General features: G+C 36.7%; 1 protein-coding gene across 4 annotated transcripts in view; it reads left to right on the forward strand.

Moving 5' to 3' along the window:
- MARCHF1 (membrane associated ring-CH-type finger 1) overlaps nt 1-21563 on the forward strand; it is a 573636-nt gene that overhangs the window by 337050 nt on the left and 215023 nt on the right. For 2 of the 4 annotated variants that reach the window (XM_087437463.1, XM_087437462.1), the window contains exon 4: nt 20579-20668. The exons of the other annotated variants lie outside the window; for them this stretch is intronic. In XM_087437463.1, coding sequence (XP_087293589.1) covers nt 20579-20668 — 90 coding nt within the window. The remainder of the gene's footprint in view (nt 1-20578; nt 20669-21563) is intronic. 4 annotated transcript variants of the gene reach the window in all.

Raw genomic sequence — 21563 nt, forward strand, 5'->3', positions numbered from 1 at the left:
TTTGGATGAAATGCCTGACACATTTTGAATCAGAGCAAGCTACAGAAATGGACAAGTAAATTGTGGACATCTGTATGAGATGCTGTGGGGGAAAATTTCAAATTGTAAATGAATAGAATTGGGGGACTAATAGCATTTATGTCATTTTTCCTATATGAGATGGAGAACTGCAAGTTGGAGTACTTAATTTTTAATTACATTAAGTTCTAAAATCTGTAATTCTGAGTTCTAGCAGCACTAGACCTACAAACTTAATGCAACTCAAATGTAACTGTTTTACAGTTTTTTAGGCCTAATTATTTCTCTAGGATTTCTCTTGTCGCAATGTGGCTATGAACACATTTCTCCATTCTGAAGTCAATATTTTGGCTGGTACCAAAGGATATTGATTGAGAACAGGTAGTGTTTTATGAGAATGAGGTTGACAGGTCTACGAATCAGATAAAAATCTTTGCATGTGGGATTTGAATTTCTCAGTGAGTGCTTGGGAGACATATAAATCAAGAATATCTAAAATGGAATGTATATTTGTGAGAATCACAGGTTTGCTATCAAAAGTTTCTGGTTGGGGGAAAAACCCTCGTGAAAATTAATCTTTAGGAGAACATATCTATTGATTGCTTATTACATTTTTTATTTGCTAAACATTTAAAGTATGTAATGATTGCTTATTTCAGCTATCCCTATGAAATAGCATTATCTCCCAATTTTTATTTTTCCAGAAATGGAGAGCCAAACAGTAAGCAAATTATCAAAGATCATGTATTTCAATAGCATGGATAGAAACAGATCTACCAGCTGAGTTGTCATTCTATAACTTGGCCCAATTATCCCACTGCTCCACGACCAACTTGTCCTGGGGCTCCAAAAAACTTCAGTAAACTTAGGATTCTTCAAGGCATAAAAATATTCATCCATCCATCAGACATTTCACCTACCTCCTAAGAGTATCAAACAACACCCCAAATGAAAAGATCACCCCATTTGAAGGAACTTAGTTTTCTTACAGATATGGATAGCTAATATTATGATACTTTCCAAAATGAAACTTTTACTCTGCTCTTTTCTTACTTAAGACAGGAAAAACATTTTAGGATATCTGAAATTTTGGCCAAAAACATTCATTTTACAATGTTTAATGAAGAAGAACATTAATGAATATTAAATAGAGTAGATGATCTCTTTACCAACAGAATCAAGACCAGCGTTTGATGGATTCATTGAAAAAGTTGGTTAATAATGTAACAATAAAAATTCTCTCTCTATATTATATATAGATAAAATTACATAAATGCATGTTCATTCACTAAGTTTTAGATGACACACATTTCCTTTGAATAGGGAGCCTCTAATCAGAGTTCTTTGCCATCTTATTTAGACCACTTATGACTTGTAATTTTGTAATTTTAATTTCTTCAAATTGAAAGAAGCATTTAAAGACGTTTATTAAACAAAACAAAACATCTCGAGATCCAAATTCTTCTAAATATTAGCATTATTTAATCCAGTGTTTATACTTTCTTCATACACTGCTTATTCAACAGTATTTTTGTAAGTACTGACTAACTTTTTTGTATCTTTCCAAAAATATGGCCTAGTTTTCATGTAAGGAACTCTTTTTACAATTATAGTTAATCAATTTACATAATATTTAATTAAATTATGTGATTAATACTACCTTAGAAATAGCTAGCTTTCCACAAAATCACTTTTTTTCTTTTTCTATATATGCAAGACTATATTTCCAAACCTCCTTTGCAGTTGAAGATGGCCATGTAAATAAGTTCTCCTGAATAGAATGTGAGAAAAACTGTTGATTACTTGATGCTCTGTCCCATTGAACCTCCCAGGAAGCTGGCTCTATGTCCTTTTTCACTTTTTGAGACAGTACAATAATGACTAGAGCAATTTTTGAAACCACGTGTTGAAAACAGAATACTTTCTCTTTCCCTGGGTCCCCAAAGACCTAATGGAGAAGTACTTCCTCTCAATTGGGAGTGTCCACCTTCGAGAGTAAGAAACAAACTTCTGCTGGTTTGAACCGTTATATTTTCATCAGCCATAATACAAAAACTGGTATTTAAGTTGAGAGGCTGCTTTAACAAAAACTTAAAATATTTAGCATTGCTTTAGTGATCGTTCAGCAGGCTGCAAGCAGCAAGCAAACAGACACTACAAACTGGAGAGCTATAAGCTACATTTTGTCAGGGTAAAATATTTGATGGACATATGACCTATGATACCTAGAAACGCATACCAAGTGCCGACCAAGCATCTAGTTCTAGGAGAAATAATTGGAAGGAGCCATAATATTAGTGTGTGTTGGCTGCTGCTCCATGCTATAAGCAAGATATTACAAGAAAGAAACCAGCTTTGCCTGGTTTGCAAGCCAACAAAAAGACTAAAGACAGTTCATAAATATAGAGCCAAGAAGTTTTGGAAAAGCTAATAGCTCCTGTACTTCAAACAGTACGAGAAGAAGTTGTTGTACAACTCTCTTAAATGCCCTCTTCACAATTTGTCATTTTCCTACAGTAAGATTCTTAACTTTTAAAGACAAAACAAAAGAAAAAGTCTACATCCCCCACCTCCCTTATAGCTAGGGTGAAGACTGATGACTCGGGCCCAGGGCTGGGACTCATATAAGAAAAGGTGGCACCCAAGGCATAAAATTTAAGGAAGTAAGGTAAAATTTAAGCTTACCCTGTACATGCAGGACCCTGAGAATGAAAGCCTCTTTAAATTTTACACCCTAGCCTCCTTCTTGTCTTGCGCTAGTCCCTGAGACTTTGTTTCAGAAGTGAACTGGGAGATAACTGGGAGATACGGCTGGTGCAGGTGGTAGCAGATGCAGTGGGTTTTCTGGGTACAGCAGTGAGACAGATTTCTCATCCTAGCAAAGGAAATGTGGTCCTGGTTCAACGGAGTCTACAACTCACTTGTCAGGCCAATTCTATGGTGGGTTCTAGAAGCTGTCTTATAAATTTGGCCTGCAGCCAAAGATCCCATCCTTCCCGAGGATCCTGTGAGCTACATAATATCTTATGATATCATATATCTATAATAATATATAAATCTCTTATATTTATACATAAATCTCTTCCTGTTTAAGCTAGGTAGAATAGGTTCTGCTGTCCAAAACTTAGAACTCTGATGGTCAGAAATTTTGACTTTGCCATTTCCTAATTTTGTGATCTTCAAGGTTATTTTACTCTGAGCTTCAAGGTTATCATCTATGAAAGGGTAATAATTTGTACCTCATGGATGTAGGGGAGGAAAAATAGCTTTTTCCGCTACCCTCCCTTCTAAGTTCTCAGCTACAGCCCCGTAACAAAAGACAGATTAACAAGAGACAAGCATTCAATTTATTTTTTATACGTTTTACATGATATGGGACCTTTCATAAGAGAATGAAGACATGAAGTAGTTAAACCTGACTATTCTTATACTAGGTTTGAGGAAGAGTGCAGAGTTGTGGAAACGTGATAGGACAAAAAGTGTACAAGTTAAGTGTAGTAAACTAGGGGAAACAGCAAGGCCTGTTCATTCAGATTTCTCTCGGAGTCTTGGAGATAAGGATGCTCTTGTCCTCCAGGTATAGGGAGGGCACCTCTCACATGAGAGTTTTATGATCTGCTTCAGTGGAAGGTCAGAGCATCCTTCCTGCATATGCTCTTTCTCAAATTCCTTCAACTTAAAATATTCAATATGCCAAAGTGCCATATTTTGGAGTAGTGTGTCCTAAACCCCATCATGAGCTTATGTTGAAAATTAAACATTATTTATATAACAACATAATGCAAGGCGTACATTGGATAATTGATAAATATTAGCCATGTTTTGTTAACATTATTTATTAATTTGGGAATTTAAGTCATCTATGCTTCTGATCTTCTTTTCTCTAAATTGAAGTGACCAATGTAATTCCCCTTGTTATTTTGTCCCTGGTTTTTGCCTTATACTATTATTTTAATAAGCTGGCTCTCTATTCCATCATTTTTCTCCTAGTCTAAGTTTCTTACATCGAGAGTCTACTGGGCACCCCAGTTCCGATAAGTCTCAAATTCTGTGCTTCCCTTGCTTGCCTATTGGAGACTGGAGACCTATATCCCAGTCCTAGTCATTTCTATTCTTTCTCCCTGATGCCATTAAATACTTCCCTGTCTTTGCAGCATGCCCTTGCATTCATACTCCCCATCCCCGTGAACGTGTGCCCGCCTGCCCATGACTACTTACAGGACCTTCCCAGTGCTGAATCTGTCTTGATCACCATCTGCTACCTGTTGCCATATTGCCAAATAATGTTAACCTGCCTAAGGACTTTTCCCATTGCTTACTGGTAGATATTCCCTGAACACCTACCTCATCCCAGAGAGTTCATCATATCTTTGAATCAGAGTGCCTGTACTTCTTTCTACCCAATTCCTATTTTTTCAAGGATTGTCATAATACTGAAGCTATTCTGTCCTCATTTAAAACAAATTGTTTTTTCTTGTTTAACTGAGTCAATAGCAATAATTTTCTGCAGGTAACCATGGAAGAGGGCTTTCTCTAAATTTTTAATATATATATATATATTTTTTTAGATAGTTGAACACACATACCAAGAAGCTATAGTGTGATATGAGGGAACCTATTACTTTTAGTGGTTTGATCTTAAGATGAACATCATATACAGTAGCTCAGAGGAAAAGATGTATCACATGTAGTTCTGAACAAAGCACTGACCTTATCTGACTTGATTCGTGTAAGAACTGAAAAAAAAAAAAAAGAGGAAACCTCTGGAATGCCGCAGGCAGTTTTCTTAGATTAATGATTATATGAATTTCTTGCCTTTGTAAAGGCGATCTCTGACTTGGGCTCAACCATAAGTAGGCATGACTCACATATGACTACTCCAGACTTGAACCTATTTTGCCTTTGGTCCTATTACAGGAAATGTTTTCCTTTTTCTATTACCTGTTCTCCTTTCCATTTTTTCTCCTTTACTCCTGCTGCAGAAAATGCTAAACCTTTGCAAGATGACCTATGGGAATTCACTACACTCAACACAGCTCCTGCTTAATATTTCCTTTTCCTACTGATTTAGCACACACGAATCACTTGCCAACTTTGAATTCTTCTTTTCAGCTGAACTCCTTGGCCGTAGTGTTCTTGCCCCACCTTCCTTTCTATTATATTAGTCAAGAATCTTTTGGTTTCAAATGATAGCAGATGAATCATGTTCAAGACTTACTCCCCAACGTCTCCAAATGGGGCTCATGGATAGAAAAGTCTAAGGCTCTATATAGCTCCAAGCCTGATAGAATCTAGGTCAAAACTTTTTCTTTCTTTTTTTAAATTGGCCTTTCCTTATGTCTTCCAACAGTCAAAAGTCAGATCCTATCAGCGTGTTGACTCCAGTAGTAAAAGAGTATCTTCCCCTTGGGCTCTGACAGAAAATTACAGAGGAGGAGACCGACTTACCCTGCTTTAAACACATGTCATTTTCTCAAACAAGCACTATGGCCAGGGAGGTGTGAGATGCAGCACTTTTATTGGCCAGGCCTGGGTCACGTGGACACTGCTGTGGGAGTAGGTAGACTGCCCTACCAAAATCACAGAGAATGACTTCCTCACAGAAAAGATGGTTCTGTTATCAGAAGGAGGGTGGTGTGCTTGGAAATTAGAAACAGCAGTCCACTCATTGACTGCCTAGTATCCATGCATGCTTTTTTCGAACATGATATTCTTAAATGGCCCATTCACATAAACCAACTATCTTTGTAAAATCAAAGCCATAATTCCTCACTTCCTAAAGGCAATTCTTTTTTCCTTACTGCCTTCACCTGTAGGTCCAGGACTGCTGAATCATGAGCCTTCCTATCTGACACCTCCAGAGTGTCTCCTCATGAACAGAGAACCTATGGTTACCTAATATCCAAAATATGGGCTACAGGACATCCAAAATATAGTGATGGAAGTTTTGAAAAGAATAATGTAAATTTAAAAATTCCACTTTAGAAAACAAAAGGGGAGAAATGAAATATAACATGTCCCTTGGACGGAGATAACAAGGATTCATGCCGTGGCGAAGAATCGTTTTCTTGGTAAGCTAATTTGCCAGCTGTCCATGCTAGACCCTGGAACATCTTTCTTATCTATTGTCATGGCCCCATTAGGGAAGATTCCCCTTCTTGGGCTGTGTATTCCACTTTCTAAAGATGTGGATTTGGAATTCTGAGGTGTGCCTTAAGTTTAAAACAACCTCAGCCTCTTCTTTGTTAGGCTTTAGGCAAAAATAATATCAAAGTTTTAAGCAAAAATAATATCAATAAGACCATGCTTGGATAGATTGGATTACTAGCCCATTGAGCAGACAAAATTGAAATACTATTTTTCCCTAAACTCATTGATATTATTTTTTTCTACAATAAATCACATCCTAAGAAGATGAAAGTAAACTGTAAAACACTCACTGTTTTCACTGTATGAGAAAGATTATGGCCAAATTCCTAAATAAGCTCTTCAGTAATTGGATCTTTCAGAGTTTTCAGAAAAGAGTCTTTCAGAGGGTAAAGAGTCTTTCAGAGCGTAAAGTGAGTGCATATTAGTAGGTGAATTATACTGAAGTATGTTTGTACCATACTTCTCAGGAACCAACAACCATCTGTTCATTCATATCCATATTCATTCCTTCATTCACTCATTTCCTGCTTCATTTTACAGAGGATTTGATATAGTTTATAGGCATGCATACGGTAAAACAAATACGTAAATAACTAAAAATCAGGTGAGAAAATATGTTTGAATAGAGGTTTAATGACTGGAAAAAAGAAGCCTGCAGGGAAAGAAAGGAATAAAAGAGAAATGTTGTACTTCTTTAATTCAAAAACTGACCAAACTGTTCAAAGAGAAAATAAGGAAAAATAAAAACTACACCATACTGAAATTTGGACGAGTCAACTACGTAGCACAAACTCTAAAAAGTTGCTGCCAGATACAATAAAATTTGTGTCAACCCAAACAACTTAAAATAACTATTATTATGGAAACTTTACTGAATGCTTACTAGTGCCTTGCACTGTGTTATGTGCTTTACACATATTATTTCTTTTGAGGCTAGTAACAAACCTGACGTAGATATTGAAGATGATAATTAACCATAGAGTGTAATGAACAGCATCTGTTCTGATGGGTTGGGTGTCCACCCTTATTGGTCCATGCCCCATACTTTGCCAATTCTTGTAAGTTTGTTATAATTTTCTTATGATTAGAAACAAAATCTGAAAAAGACTAATTTCCCTAGGGAATTACGGGGCATTAATGGCAGATTTGGAATGCAACCATCCTAGTATCTCTGACTCTGTAATCTGATCAGTTTACTTTTTCGCTCTTCCTCTCACTCCAGAAGGTTATACTCAATTCTACTTCATGAGAATCATAATTCAGTGGAGGACAATCCGTAGAAGCTCAATAATATATTTTTATCTTGAAGAATAAGTACTAAAACCATGATGGGTCATGGGAGAGATAAGGACAAGACACTAAGACTCTGCTAAACATTCAAAACCTTTTGAGTGCCTAGTACACACTAAGCATGATTCTGGGTGCTTAGACAATATTCATGCCTCACATTACCTTATATTTCAGTTATTTTTCATCTGCATCCCATTCTAAGGAGGCAAAAGCAAATATTGTAGAACACTCATCCTGTACTCCTTGTATATGAACAAAGATTATGGGCATAGGAAAAATTCTCAAATATCTCTTCAGGTCTCAGACCCCATTTGTAGAAGTAAATCTTGGTTGTGAGTGCGTTTTAGTAGTTGAGTTGTAGAAAAGTTCGTTTACAAAATGTCACTTAGAATCTAACAATGTGGCCTCTTATTTGTGAGTGAGAGTAAATGACTGCTTGACAAAAGTGAATCAGAGAAGAGAAATGGACTGATCTATTGATCTATTTGGAGTCAGTTTGCATGCTGTAATCCTCATGAACTGGTGCCGTTTTCTCTAATTGGACCTCTTCTCTAATCTGACTTTTTACAGTAAAGTGAGGGTGAGGTAGATTGGTAATGGGGGGAAACAGTTGTTTCAGGGCATAGAGAAAGAAGGTAGCTTTCCAATTCTTTTTATGAAGCCAACAGAATACTTCAGAAAAATAATACCTTTGGAAGGTTTGCCATTGGTAGAATGGATCCAGTGTAGTTTAAGTGCAATAATCTGCAACTTCTGCCTAGCTTGTAGCTTAATTGTTGTAAAAAAATTTTTTTAAATCATCTTCTATTCCTACGTTTACATGCTGTTTAGAATATTCCTACATTTATATGCTTTGGTTTGGAATATTGAACTAACAGAACGACAAGTGTTTCATTGTAATGAGGAATCAGGTTTCTGACATCAATCTATTGAAAAGAAACTCTACGACTTTTTTTTCCTTTTTTTTTAGCAGCCTGCTTTTTACTTGTTACTGAGCTGGACACTCAAGAAATGCCTATTGGTTGTTGATTTGATTGCCCTATTCTTGCTTCTGGGAGTATATAATTTGCAGCTTAACTTATAAGAAATCATTAACATATTATATCCAAAAATCATGCCAATTTGAGGTATAGGAAACTATGAGGAATAGACTAATGAGCCACTGAAGTATTCTTAATAAATTAATCAACAAAATTTTGCATGGAAACCACTCCTTACTGCCAGATATGTCATAGCAAAAAAAAAAAAAAGGAGAGAAAAAAATACCCTTTCTGGGGTTTCTTGGAGATAGTTTTAGGTTTAAGGAGAGAATTAGATGTGTATTTAAAAGGCCCTATGAAGAAGTCTATTATTTTATCTATTCGAGACTCTAATTCTCAAAATTGTACTCAAAAGTTAGTCTGGGCCTTGGATGTTCAGCAACCAGATCTTGTTGCTTGGGTTGCAGACCCAAAGGGGCAGCAGGCAGGTAAAAGTCAACCTTTTGAAGCCAAATTTACACTGCTTTATAGCATACCTTTAAAATAAATGATGTAAGAAGGCAAATAGTTCCTATAACTGGGCACTTGCAACAGACACTTCACCGAAGAAGATATATAGATGGTAAACAAGCATGTGAAAAGATGCTCAGCATCGTTATTCATTAGAGCAATACAAATTAAAACCAAAATGAAATACCAAACCAAGCCAAAATGAAAAACCAAAATGAAATGGACTGATCTGTTGGTCTATTTGGAGTCAGTTTGCATGCTGTAATCCTCATGAACTGGTATAATTGCCTCTAATCTGACTTTTTCTCTAATCTGACCTCTTACAGTAAAGCAAGGGTTTAGCCACTAGACTGGCTAAAATTTAAAAGACTGACAGTGTCAAACATTAGTGAACATGTGAAGCAACAGTTTGTCAGTTTCTTATGAAGTCAAACATACATTTACCATATAACCCAGCAATTCCACTCTTAGATATTTACACAAGTGAAATAAAACTATGTGTGCCCATAAAGCGCGTATTGAAATATTTGTAACAGGTTTAGTTATAATACCCAAATTATGAAATAACTAAAATGTTCATCAGCTGGTAAACAGATAAGCAAATTATGATATGTCCACATAGTAGAATCTTGCTTACCAATAAAAAGGTGTGAACTACTCTGATATAAGCAGCAACACAGATGAACCTCAAAAACATTATGCTAGCTGAAAGAAGCCAGACACACAAGAGTACACACTATATGATTCTACCGACATTACATTCTAGAAAAGGCAAAACTGTGGTGGTGGAAAACAGCTCAGTGGTTGTCAGTGTCCACTAAATTGAGTAGGAGGAGACTGACTGCAAAGAGACGCTAGGGAACTTTTTGAGATGATGTAAATTTCTGAATTATTATTGCGGTGGTCATTACCCAACTGTACACATTTGTCAAAACTCATCAAATTGTACATTTAAAATTGCTAAATTATATTGTATGTAAATTATATGTCAATAAAACTGACAGAAAAACAATACAAATTATAGAGGAAGTAAACATTCAATAAAAGTATCATCCCTTGTTTGGAGAGGCTTGCCTCTGATACCTGATATCTTTACACTCCTGAAAATATTTCAGAAAATAAAAACACAAACCTGCCAAAACAAATAAACAGATAACTCCCAAATAAAACTTATGGTCTCTCTGCCGATCCTAAGTTCTTGGTTTTTCAGTGTTTATCACTATGGAATTTAGAAAATAATTTTCTTTTTTTTTTTTGGTGAGGAGATCAGCCCTGTGCTAACATCCGCCAATCCTCTTTTTTTTTGCTGAGGAAGACGGCCCTGGGCTAACATCTGTGCCCATCTTCCTCCACTTTATATGGGACGCCGCCACAGCATGGCTTGCCAAGCAGTACGTCGGTGCGCGCCCGGGATCCGAACCAGTGAACCCCGGGCCGCCGCAGCAGAGCGCGCGCACTTAACCGCTTGCGCCACCAGGCCGGCCCCTAGAAAATAATTTTTTAAAGAATCAATTGATAATAACCCACATGAAATTTTTCCATAATGAGCACATAATACATTACAATACAGGCCCTGAAGCATAACCCAAAACATCCACAAAAGTCACAGCAACTTGAAAAGAATGCAATGCAGCCATCTGAGAGAAAAATAGATGTGCAACTTTATGCTATGTTTTTAATTTATGGATACAACCATTCATCATAAAAAAGGAATGAGTGAAATGTTCCATCATTAGCAAAAGAAAATATCTTTTTGTGGAGTTTGTATTCTCAGTAAATTCCAACTGCAGAGTTACCATTTGAAAGACCCATTCATCTTCAGAGAAAGCACAACCTTATCTTCATGGAGATTAGCATGCAACTTAGACGTGATTCATTGACCAAGCCTTCTGAGAAGGCAGTTTCTTGACCCAGATGTGGATAATCATAAAATGCTCGACTTGAATCATATGGATTGAAAGTCTATATATTTTCTCTTTAAATATGAATTACAAATGACTTCCTTTGCAAAGAGGTTGGATTAAAAAGAAAAAGAGGTTAGAGTAAAAGAGTTGGTAAAGAGAGTACAAAGGCAGTGTATCTTGAGGGTAGAAAAATGCCACAAATTGTCCTCAAAATTACCTATTTTATCTACATGTTAATAGAGGATATATACTTTCAATTCAAATCTCTTTAGGTATTCTAAATCTTATGACCGGGCTAACTTCTCTACAGCAGTGATGATATTAGTGCAATCCCTCTATAATACCTCCATATATTGTCTTGCTTATATAATTTTAACTATTTTTCACAGAAATTAATTTGAATATCTTCTGTGTATTAAAAATGTGCCAAGCGTTGGAGATGTGGAGATATGTGAGAAACACAGTCAGCCTCCAATGGATGGATGGTATAGTAAAGAAGACAACATGAGAGAGCCAGCCCTGATGGCCTAGTGGTTAAAGTTCGGCATGCTCTGCTTCAGAAGCCAGGGTTTGTTTCCCAGGCGCGGAACCACACTACTCGTCTGTCAGTAGCCATGCTGTGGTGGCAGCTCACACAGAAGAACTAGAAGGACTTACAACTAGTATATACAACTGTGTATTGGGGCTTTGGGGAGAAAAAAAAAGAGGAAGATTGGCAACAGATGTTAGCTCAGGGCGAATCTTTCCCAGCAAAGAAAAAAGAAGACATGAGAACAATCAAGTATTATAAAAGGGAAAATGCACTCAATACTAGAATAAAAATAAAAGCCAAACACTGTTGGAATATTTGAGCTTTTTCTTGGATGCATATTTCACAAATTTTCTTCTTTTACCATATGTTACATTTGTAAATTCCAATTATGTAAACAACAAAGAAAAATTGAATGAGAGAGAGAGGGAATGGATGCTGGAAAGTGGCAGATCTGGATTTGAACACAAGATGTGAACCTTTTTAACTGAGCGACTCTGTGTAAGTTCCCTAATTTTCTCTGAGCCCTAATTTCCTTATTTACAAAAGTTACATAATAATATCAACTAATATATTCTTATGGGCGTTTGTAGTAATTTAAAGGTAATGTTTGCAAAGGTTGAGAAAAGTGTCTCTCTTGTAGTAACACCTAAAGGAATCACTAGTTTCCCTTCTCTCCCTCTCCCCACGTCATTTCAAATCCATGGCCTATCAGACTGTTCTTGCCAGCCATGTAGCCTAAAGCTTCACCCTTTCTAGGAAATCGTTAGCAATGTTGCCAGGGCGATTCCTTATCTGCATTCTCACTGCATCATTTATCTTCTACTTTACCACCCGTAGATGCTTGTAACACTTTATATTGTGTGCAAACTCCTCTCCCTCTTCGTGACCATCCATCACAGGCTGCTCTAAATGACCTCACATTTCTGGCCCCTTCTCTTTTTTCCTCTTTTCTTCTCAACTCAGAAAATTTGCTCACTGTTTTCTCCTTGTAAACATTCTACTTCGTCCAAACCTTAGTGCTTTTCCTAATATTAGTCTTATTCCTGCCCTTTATATTATCTTAAAATCAAGGAATCAAGCCCTTTAATCTGTCCCTGAAAATTATATCTGCTCTATAAAGCCCTCCCTGAAGTGAGAGTTGGCCGCAAATTCCTCTTAAATCTTCCTGAACTGAATTTGAGACTATCAGGGCCCAGTTACATAATGTATGTTCTCGTTTGATATGTAAAATGTTCATAATGTGTTCATTCAACAATATTGGAATGACTACTGCATGACAAGCTTTGTTCTAAGCATAAGGGACATAGCACTGAGCCATTGAACAAAACAAAGTCTATTCTCATGCAGAGAGAAAGAAGAGACAGAGACACAAACAAGGAAACAAATACATAAATAAGTACTATGAAGAAATATAAAGCAAGGAAAGGGAAGAATGATAAAAGGCCTGTCTAAGCTAACACCTGAGTAAAACTTTGAAAAAAGGGAGTAAGCCATGCTGATATTTGTGACAAGAGAATGCAGGAAGACAGAACAGCAATGCAAAAGCTGAAAAGCAGGAGTTTGCTTGAGAGTGGCTGGAACTGAATGAGTCAGGACGTAAGTGTTAGAGATGAAGTGAGAGCTGGCTCAGGACCTACTCGGAGGAAATAGTGATTTGGGATGTTCTTGAGAGACAGAGGAATCCACCAGGTGCTTTTGAACAGAGAAGCAACACAACGTGACTTTTTCTCAGGGGGAAAAACATTGAACCAGACTTTGGATACAAATTCCACATCTTTTACTAGACTATGCTAAGGTAGTCCAACGTTTTTGAGGCTCAGTTTCCTCCTTTAGAAAATGGAGATAATAACTGTCTTGTCGAATTGAGAAAATTAAATAACTCACCAGAATGCCTAACATATGGTGAACACTTTGTTAAAACTACTAAACATTATCTCATTTGCATTTGTCAATATTAGCTTTATTTCTTTCCACAATAATGTTTTTCTTGGGAATCACAGCTAACCAACCATGGAAACTTTGTATAGATGCCAAAGATATCCAATGCATTATGCTTTATATATGCAATCTTGAGCCAATTTAGGCGAAATCCAAAAATTATCTGGATTTAAGAGAAAGCAGCAAAACCAGGTATGATTCTAACTTCTGGTGAATAGTGACTTGAACTGTTTTATATGGCTTTAGAGACACCATTCATGGCTTTATGTATTTTTTTTTTATTTTAAATACATTCATGAACATATCTTAAGGGAAACAGACATGGAGAATCTTAGTCTTGCTATTCCTCACTGATTAATTCTCAAATGATAGCCTTTTCTTCAAGACATTATGTAAAAAGTCTTAAAACAACTTTTAAGAGTATCTTGGCAGAAATTTGAACCCAGGGAAAATGGAGATTATTCTGTATAAAACCATAATAAACTTGCGTTCTTTAAATCCACCTAATTTTTGGTTTTACTGAAACTCAAGCATAGGGTTAATTTCATTGAAAGAATACATTTATATAATGGAAATTGTTTAACATTTTCTAAAGTTATTATACTGTAAACAAAAGCAGAACATTAACCTAAATCCAAAATGAAACAGCACAGCATTATTGTAGGGTCCCTGATATTAAGGCGGGTGACGCAAGCAGGACGTAAACCTTTCCCTCTCACTTGGTTGTGAAGCCATGTGCACCAGGATGAAAGGTGTGAGGGACATGAGCAACATCCCAAGGCTATTGAACCTGTGAAACATGTGACAAATGAGGTGTCACCCACTGATTTTACCAGTCTCATACTTCACAATCTCTTATCTGTAATAAAGCGGGAGGAAAGACAACATCATTTTCCCCTATTCTCTACTGCTTGAACATCATTACCATGACTCTCTCAAGAGAGTCTTCACCATTAGTCAGGCAACTGCAGCCTTTGCCTTATAGCCGCATGGAATGTATGAAACTGTGTCAGTCGGTGGCTTATAAAAGTCCCTGAAAAAGTTAATTCAGTGATATTATGCCCCTATTTAAAATCCTGAAGCTCAAAGGATGTGGGATCCTCTTTACTTCATAGTTATTTTATAGTCAAACGGAAACTATAAGTTAGCAAATTTCTCCTCCAGGTGTTTGCCTGCGCTTGGCGGTAACCGGGCTCCCTTTTGAGAAGGCTGGTTTCTGGGCAGCCCACTGAAGCAGAGGCTGCTCCTTCCTCCTCTCGCCGTTTATGTCAGGAGACTTCTAGTCCAGGACTGCCCCACCTTTGTATAGAAGACTTCTGCTTTTCTGAGGCGCATCCCGTCTTCTGCTGGAATCTCAGCCCTGTCCAACAACATTTATTTTTTCCTGTTAAACTTTTCCCTCATTGCCTGTGGCAGCTGTCTTAAAACTTTCACTCACCTTAAAGCTTTGAAACTGAAACCTTCCCATTCACTTTAGCAAATTAAACACTTACTTGACAAACAAAGAAGAGATTTGCAGACATCCCCCACAGCCAGATTTATGAATTTACCAGCACCTTCCCTTCTCTTTTCTGATGCCACAGGGATTGCCCTTCCACTGGAGGCTCATCACTTCAGTGGCTCTGTGTGGCAGGAATAATTCTCAGATGTCCTCCAAGATTCCCTGCCTCCTGCATAATCTCTGGGGATGTGAATATATGGATTTTACTTGCACGATGAGGTTATTTTATGGGATGATTGACTTTAAGGAAGGGAGGTTAGGTTATCTGTGTGACCTAACCTAATCTCACAAGCCCTTTTAAAGCAGAGACTTTTCTCTGGCTAGCGGCAGAAGGGAAAATCAAAGATTCAAAGCATGAAAAGGGTTCAATGATCTATTGCTGACCTGAAGGTGGAAGGAATCATAGGCAAGGAATGTGAGTGGCCTCTGGAAACTGAGAGCACCCCCTGCTGACAGCCTTCAAGGAACAGGGACTTCAGTCCTACAACCAGGAGGAACTGAACGCTACCAACAAGAATAAGCTTGGGAGTGGCTTTTTCCCCAGAGCCTCCAGACAAGCCAGGCTGACACCTTGGGTTCAGCCGTGTGATACCTTGAGCAGAAAACCCAGTGACATCTACAGGACTGTGTGATAATAATGGGTATTTTAAGCTGCTAAGTTTGTGGCAATTTGTTACACAGAAATTGAAAACTAATGCATTCTAGAACTATTCTTATCTCTTTTTAGGAATCCTTTTATTAAATTATTTCCAGTCTTCAACCTCTCCTCGCTGCCCTATTTATACTGTCATTGTTACCATCACCACCACCACCACCTCTAACCATGATTAACTATGCTAGACATTATATTTAAATACTTTAGACTGATTATTTCATTTTAAAGCTTCATGAAAGCTAGGGATCTTATGAAAATGCAGATTGTGAGTTTGTGGTCTGAGTTGGGGCTTGTGAGGTTCTAACAAATTCCCAGGCGATGCCTCTGCTCCTGATCAAAACCTGCATTTGTGGATATAAATCTAGAAATCCAACTAGAATTTGTAGTTGCATGACTACCCCTATTGAAGTGGGTAATTCCTCTTAGGCACCAGCCTTATGAGTTAGATAATGATCAAGTGGTATTACCTGGACTTTGAGTACTTAGTTTGATATTTCTCAAAATGCAACCTGAAAGAAGGAAGGGGATAACCTGGTGGTGATTCCTGAATTCCATATCTACCCTTGAGATCAGAACTGCTGGAGGCAGTGCCCAAGGTCTTGTATTTTTTATAAGCTCCTCAGATGAATCTTACGTTACTCGAAAGCAGGGTTTCTCAACATCAGCACTGTTGACATTTTGGACCGGATAATTCTTTTTTGTGGGATGCTGTCTTGTGCATTATAGAATGTTTAATAACATCCCTGGTCTTTACTCACTAGATGCCAATAGCGCTTTCCTCCTCAGTTGTAACAACAAAAAATATCTCTAGTCATTGCCAAATGCCCCCTGGGGGCAAAATCTCCCTTGGTTGAGAACCTCTGCTCTAAAGTTTAAGGATTACTGATTTAGGCTTTATCTAGGAAAGGGGTAACTGAAAGTTCACAGATTAGCAAAAGTCTCATACACTTTTTTTCTATAAAAAATAGAATAAATGTATATTCATAAAATTATGTTGTGAAAGTTATAGCATGATTTAACTTGTTTAGTTAAAAATATGTAGGTAGAGACTATTTTATTTTTCAATGCAACTTTTTTCAATCACTGCTTAAGTTTTAACAATAATTTACTCTTCGATTTGTAATATCCTAGTTAGTACTCATGCCTTTTTAACACTAAATAGTTCTTCTATTTTTTGAAAGACTGTAACTGTCTGATAGAAGCTATATAAAACAGTTTTCTCTTAATCTTTTGTCCTCTTAAATATTTCATATGAACAATGAAGTAACCTTTCTTTTCAACCCTTCTCCATTTTTTTTTCCTATCCAGTTTATTGTTTCTTTGTTTCTGACAAATATCTCTGCTGAATAGCAAGTCACCCTTTCCTCTGCAAATAAGACAGATAAATAAATATCTGATTCTGAAATTTTCTCAGGGTCTGTGTAAATCTTTATCGTTATTATATGAGAGAGAGTGTGTGTGTGTTAGTTTTCAGTGAGGGAAAATTCATTCTGACAACCGTGCTTCTATATTACATACTAATAGCAATACCACCTTTGAACTTTTATTTTATGCTGAAGTTTATACCTAAAGGCATCTAGCAACTAAGCCAATGCATGTCTGCGTGTCTGTGTATAACTTCAACTAGTCATTTTGCCATCCAACACAATCCTTTCTTTTCCATCTGAACATTTTAAGCACAATTTTAAATTTAAAATCACTTAGAACATGTTTTCATATATGTACACAGTCACCCCCTGACCATTAATCTCTAGTAGCTGGTAATCTAGTCTGTCTGGTATGTGCCATTCTAGGCGATTATGGTGCAATAGGGTGCATTTAAGGTTAAATCTATCCCACCTACTGCTAATTTCTCAAATCCAGAGGCCGTTCTAGAACAAGTGATTTACTGAATAGAGTTGTAGTAGTCTTCTTACAGTTGGCCCGAACACTGCTCATTTGTTCTCATGTCAATCATTTAGCTTTTGTTTGGGAAAACAATGCCATGGAGTAGTATGAGAACATGGTCTTCAGAGTGGGACAAAGATGGATTTGACTCCAGCTGTAAGGCACCACTTTGGCAATTTACTTAAAGTCTCTGAACCTTAATTTCCTCATTTGTAAACGGGATGGACCAACCTCATAGATTTCTTGTGAAGATTAAATGGGATAAAATATGTAAAATGCTCAGCACAGGACTGGGCCCATGGAAAGCATTCAATTTATAGTATCTATCATATTATTGTTTTACTTCTCTGAATCTATTGCCTGTCTGGCTGTTTTCCTTAATATTGGGGTACACAGATAGGCATGGCTAGATCAGAAGTTTGTTCATATTAATTCACAAATATATATATTTAACATATAAATGTATATAGAGCTATAAGTCACTTGTTAAAATATTTTGGTCTGCTTTTTAAAAAGCACAACAGAAGAACTATCTTTACCATGGCCTTATGCTAATTGAGGGAAAACAGGCCTTATCATTAGCTGGACTTACTCACATGATATGCAGTTTAAGATACATATTCACAGTAAATATTTTCAGCATTATTGTAGCCACCAAGACATCCAGAAATTTAAGATATAATGATTTAATGTCAATTGAAGAACTCATGACTTAAAGAAAGAGAACGCGTAGGAAACTTAATCCTATTCCTGTAGGTAAAATAATTGACTTAAAGTTCTTACTTTGCTCCTATCTGCCAGAACTCAAACCAAAGAAATGAGGCTCAATTTGGTTTTACAGCGAGGTGAATTTTTGGAAACTCACTACAAAGTGCAAAAGGTTATACTCAATAGAGTTCTAATAAGCATTGTATTATAGATGACTCATTCAGTCTTTGAAATGTATTCAAGCTCCTACAAAACAATAATTAGCTATGTATTCTCTAAGAAAAAAGTCAGAAATTGAGATAGCATTGTGTTAATAAAATATTAAAAATTTTTTTTTCCTGACTTTTTGGATTTAGGGCGACCAAACAACCTTCCCTGTTGGACAGCATTTTTCTTGTTTTACTTTTCCCCGCAAAATTGTAAAAACACCTGTACTTTTAACTAATTTGAATTATATTTGTAAAATGTTCATAACCTTATAATAAAGCCAGTTCAAAGTATCTCTGTGAATAACTCACTGAAGTTCACAATATTCCTTTTAACTAGAGGAGATATAAACACTTAATAATGACAATTCTGATTTTTTTTCTAGTTCTACTTTTTTAAAATTTCAGCTTTATCAAGGTATAATTAACATATAAAATTGTAAGATATTTAAAGCATACATCATGGTGATTTGATTAGATGTATGTATACATTGTGAAAGAATTGCCCCAATCTAGTTAACGCATTCAGACCTCACATATTTATCTTTTTTTTTTATTAGTGAGAACATTTAAGTTCTACTTTCTTCATAAATTTCAAGTATACAATACATTGTTATCGACTATAATCACCAAGTTATACATTAGACCCTTAGACCTATTTATCTTATAGCTGAAAGTTTGCACCCTTTTACGAAATTCTCTGATTTTCTTTTTAATCTGAGAATATGTGACAGTTGAAACAGTTTTAAGATGTTTTCTAACATTAACTGATTTAAATCTTATTCTATATATTACTTGTAATCTTTTTTAAGCATTTCCCATCTTATAATCCAGCAAGAGGAGAAACTTAGACAAGTCAAGGGGGCTTCAGAAGTGGGAGAACCTGTATGAGATTTCTCTTCTTTTGTTTTATGTGGAGAAAGGATCAAGGCTTCTGGAGATCAGTTAAGGAATCTCAGATACTGAAATCATGTTTTGTTTATTGGTAACATTTGGACTGTTTTAAAGAGAAAAAAGTATCTGTCCTTTTAAAATAACAAAGATGGTATTTTTAAAAGACAATGTTGTTCTGTTTGGAAGAGAGGCAAGTTTGAGTGTCTGTGGGTTTGTGGTGATTCAGGAGTCAGCGTGAGGACCTCCAACTGGAGAGGAAATCTTAAATTAAAAGCAAAGGATGTCTGGGCCAGCCCCGTGGCTTAGTGGTTAAGTGCACGTACTCTGCTACTGGTGGCCCAGGTTCGGATCCCGGGCGCGCACCAACGCACTGCTTCTCTGGCCATGCTGATGCCGCGTCCCACATACAGCAACTAGAAGGATGTGCAACTATGACATACAACTATCTACTGGGGCTTTGGGGGGAGGGGGGAAGCAAAGGATGTCAATTAATAAAAATAGTGAAATTAAGAAGAAATGTCAACCAAAACACTTCAAGGCAGAATTATCATAGATGATGCAAGCCCCCAGACACTTTAGAGAATATTTAGTTCAACTTTGGCCTACCAAGAAAATCAAACCTTAGAATTATGTTTTTAAAATTTCACCTAAATCTTTTAATAAATATGATAGCTCATTTCAAGTTTTTTTGAATAAGTTTTCTTTTTACAGAAATGTACTTTCTAGGTAAATCTGGCCATTCCTTTACAGAGAGTCCCAAACTGAAACTTTAGACCAAATAGGAACAAAATCCATATTTCTTACTTGGTAAATGGAGATGATGGCAATGTACAGCTACATTCATAGATAGTAACATTTATAAATTGCATAAAATTAAGTTTTTTTAGTTTTTTTTTTTAAAGAAAAGACTTTTAAGGTATAGTAGTGCAAAATGAAATAAAAGAAGTAAAAGCAAATTTTACAATGTTAACACGAGGGAACAGATAAAATCATTCGATCTGTAGGTGAGGGTAGATCAGAACAAAAGGGCATGAAAAAAGGCCAGTGTAATGTTTGGTGTCACTGCTGGGTCAAAAATGGCCGTATTGGGGCTGGGAAGACAGTACAATGTGTGTTCTCTATTGGCAGCCAGGCAGAATGAAAATTAATCAGATTTCCCTAGGTTATGAGAAAAGAAGTTTCTTCTGTCCACATAGCCTTTCCTTCCCAATGGGAATGAGTAGAATTTCTAGGAAAGAAACTAAAATCAGGCGTATCTCCAATGCTGACAGGCTGTATACCCTTTGGTAGGATATTTAACTTTTCCATATCCCAGCCTCCCTATCTGAAAAGAACACAACAGCATGTAAAGGCATACCTCATTTTATTGCGCTTCGCAGATATTGTGTTTTTTTACAAATTAAAGGTTTGTGGCACCCCTGCATCGAGCAAGTCTATCGACGCCATTTTTACAGCAGCATCTTTGGCTCACTTCATGTTTCTGTGTCACATTTTGGTAAGTCTCACAATATTTCAAACTTTTTCATTATTATTATATTTGTTATAGTGATCTGTGATCAGTGATCTTTGATGTTACTATAGTAATTGTTTTGGGGAGCCGCGAATTGTACCCATATAAGACAGTGAACTTAATTGATGAATGTTGTGTGTTCTGACTGCTCCACCAACCAGCCATTCCCACATCCCTCTCCCTCTTCTCAGGCTTCCCTATGCCCTGAGATGCAATATTGAAACTAGGCCAATTAATAACCTTACAGTGGCCTCCAAGTGTTCAACTGAAAGAAAGAGTCGCACATCTCTCACTTTAAATCAAAAGCTAGAAATGATTAAGCTTAGTGAGGAAGGCAGGCCGAAAGCCAAGACAGGCTGAAAGCTAGACCTCTTGCACCAGTTAGCCAAGTTGTGAATGCAAAGGAAAAGTTCTTGAAGGAAATTAAAAATGCTACTTAAGTGAACACACGAATGATAAGAAAGTGAAACAGCCTTATTGCTGATATAGAGAAAGTTTTTCTGGATAGAAGATCAAGCCAGCCACAACATTCCCTTAAGCCAAAGCCTAATCCAGAGCACAAAGCTGCAGAAGAAAAGTTCGAAGCTAGCGGAGGTTGGTTCATGAGTTTAAGGAAAGAAGCTGTCTTGCTAATATAAAAGTACAAGGTGAAGCAGCAAATGCTGACGTAGAAGCTGCAGCAAGTAATCCAGAAGATTTAGCTAAGATAATTAATGAAGGTGGCTACACTAAACAACAGATTTTCAATGTAGATGCAACAGCCTTCTACTGGAAGAAGATGCCATCTAGAACATTCATAGCTAGAGAGGAGAAGTCAATGCCGGCTTCAAAGCTTCAAAGGACAGGCTGACTCTCTTGTTAGGGACTAATGCAGCTGGTG

The sequence above is a fragment of the Ceratotherium simum genome, chromosome 12 (assembly GCF_057802395.1).
Source record: "Ceratotherium simum simum isolate JZ-2026a chromosome 12, ASM5780239v1, whole genome shotgun sequence".
In the NCBI taxonomy this organism is placed as follows: Eukaryota; Metazoa; Chordata; class Mammalia; order Perissodactyla; family Rhinocerotidae; genus Ceratotherium; species Ceratotherium simum.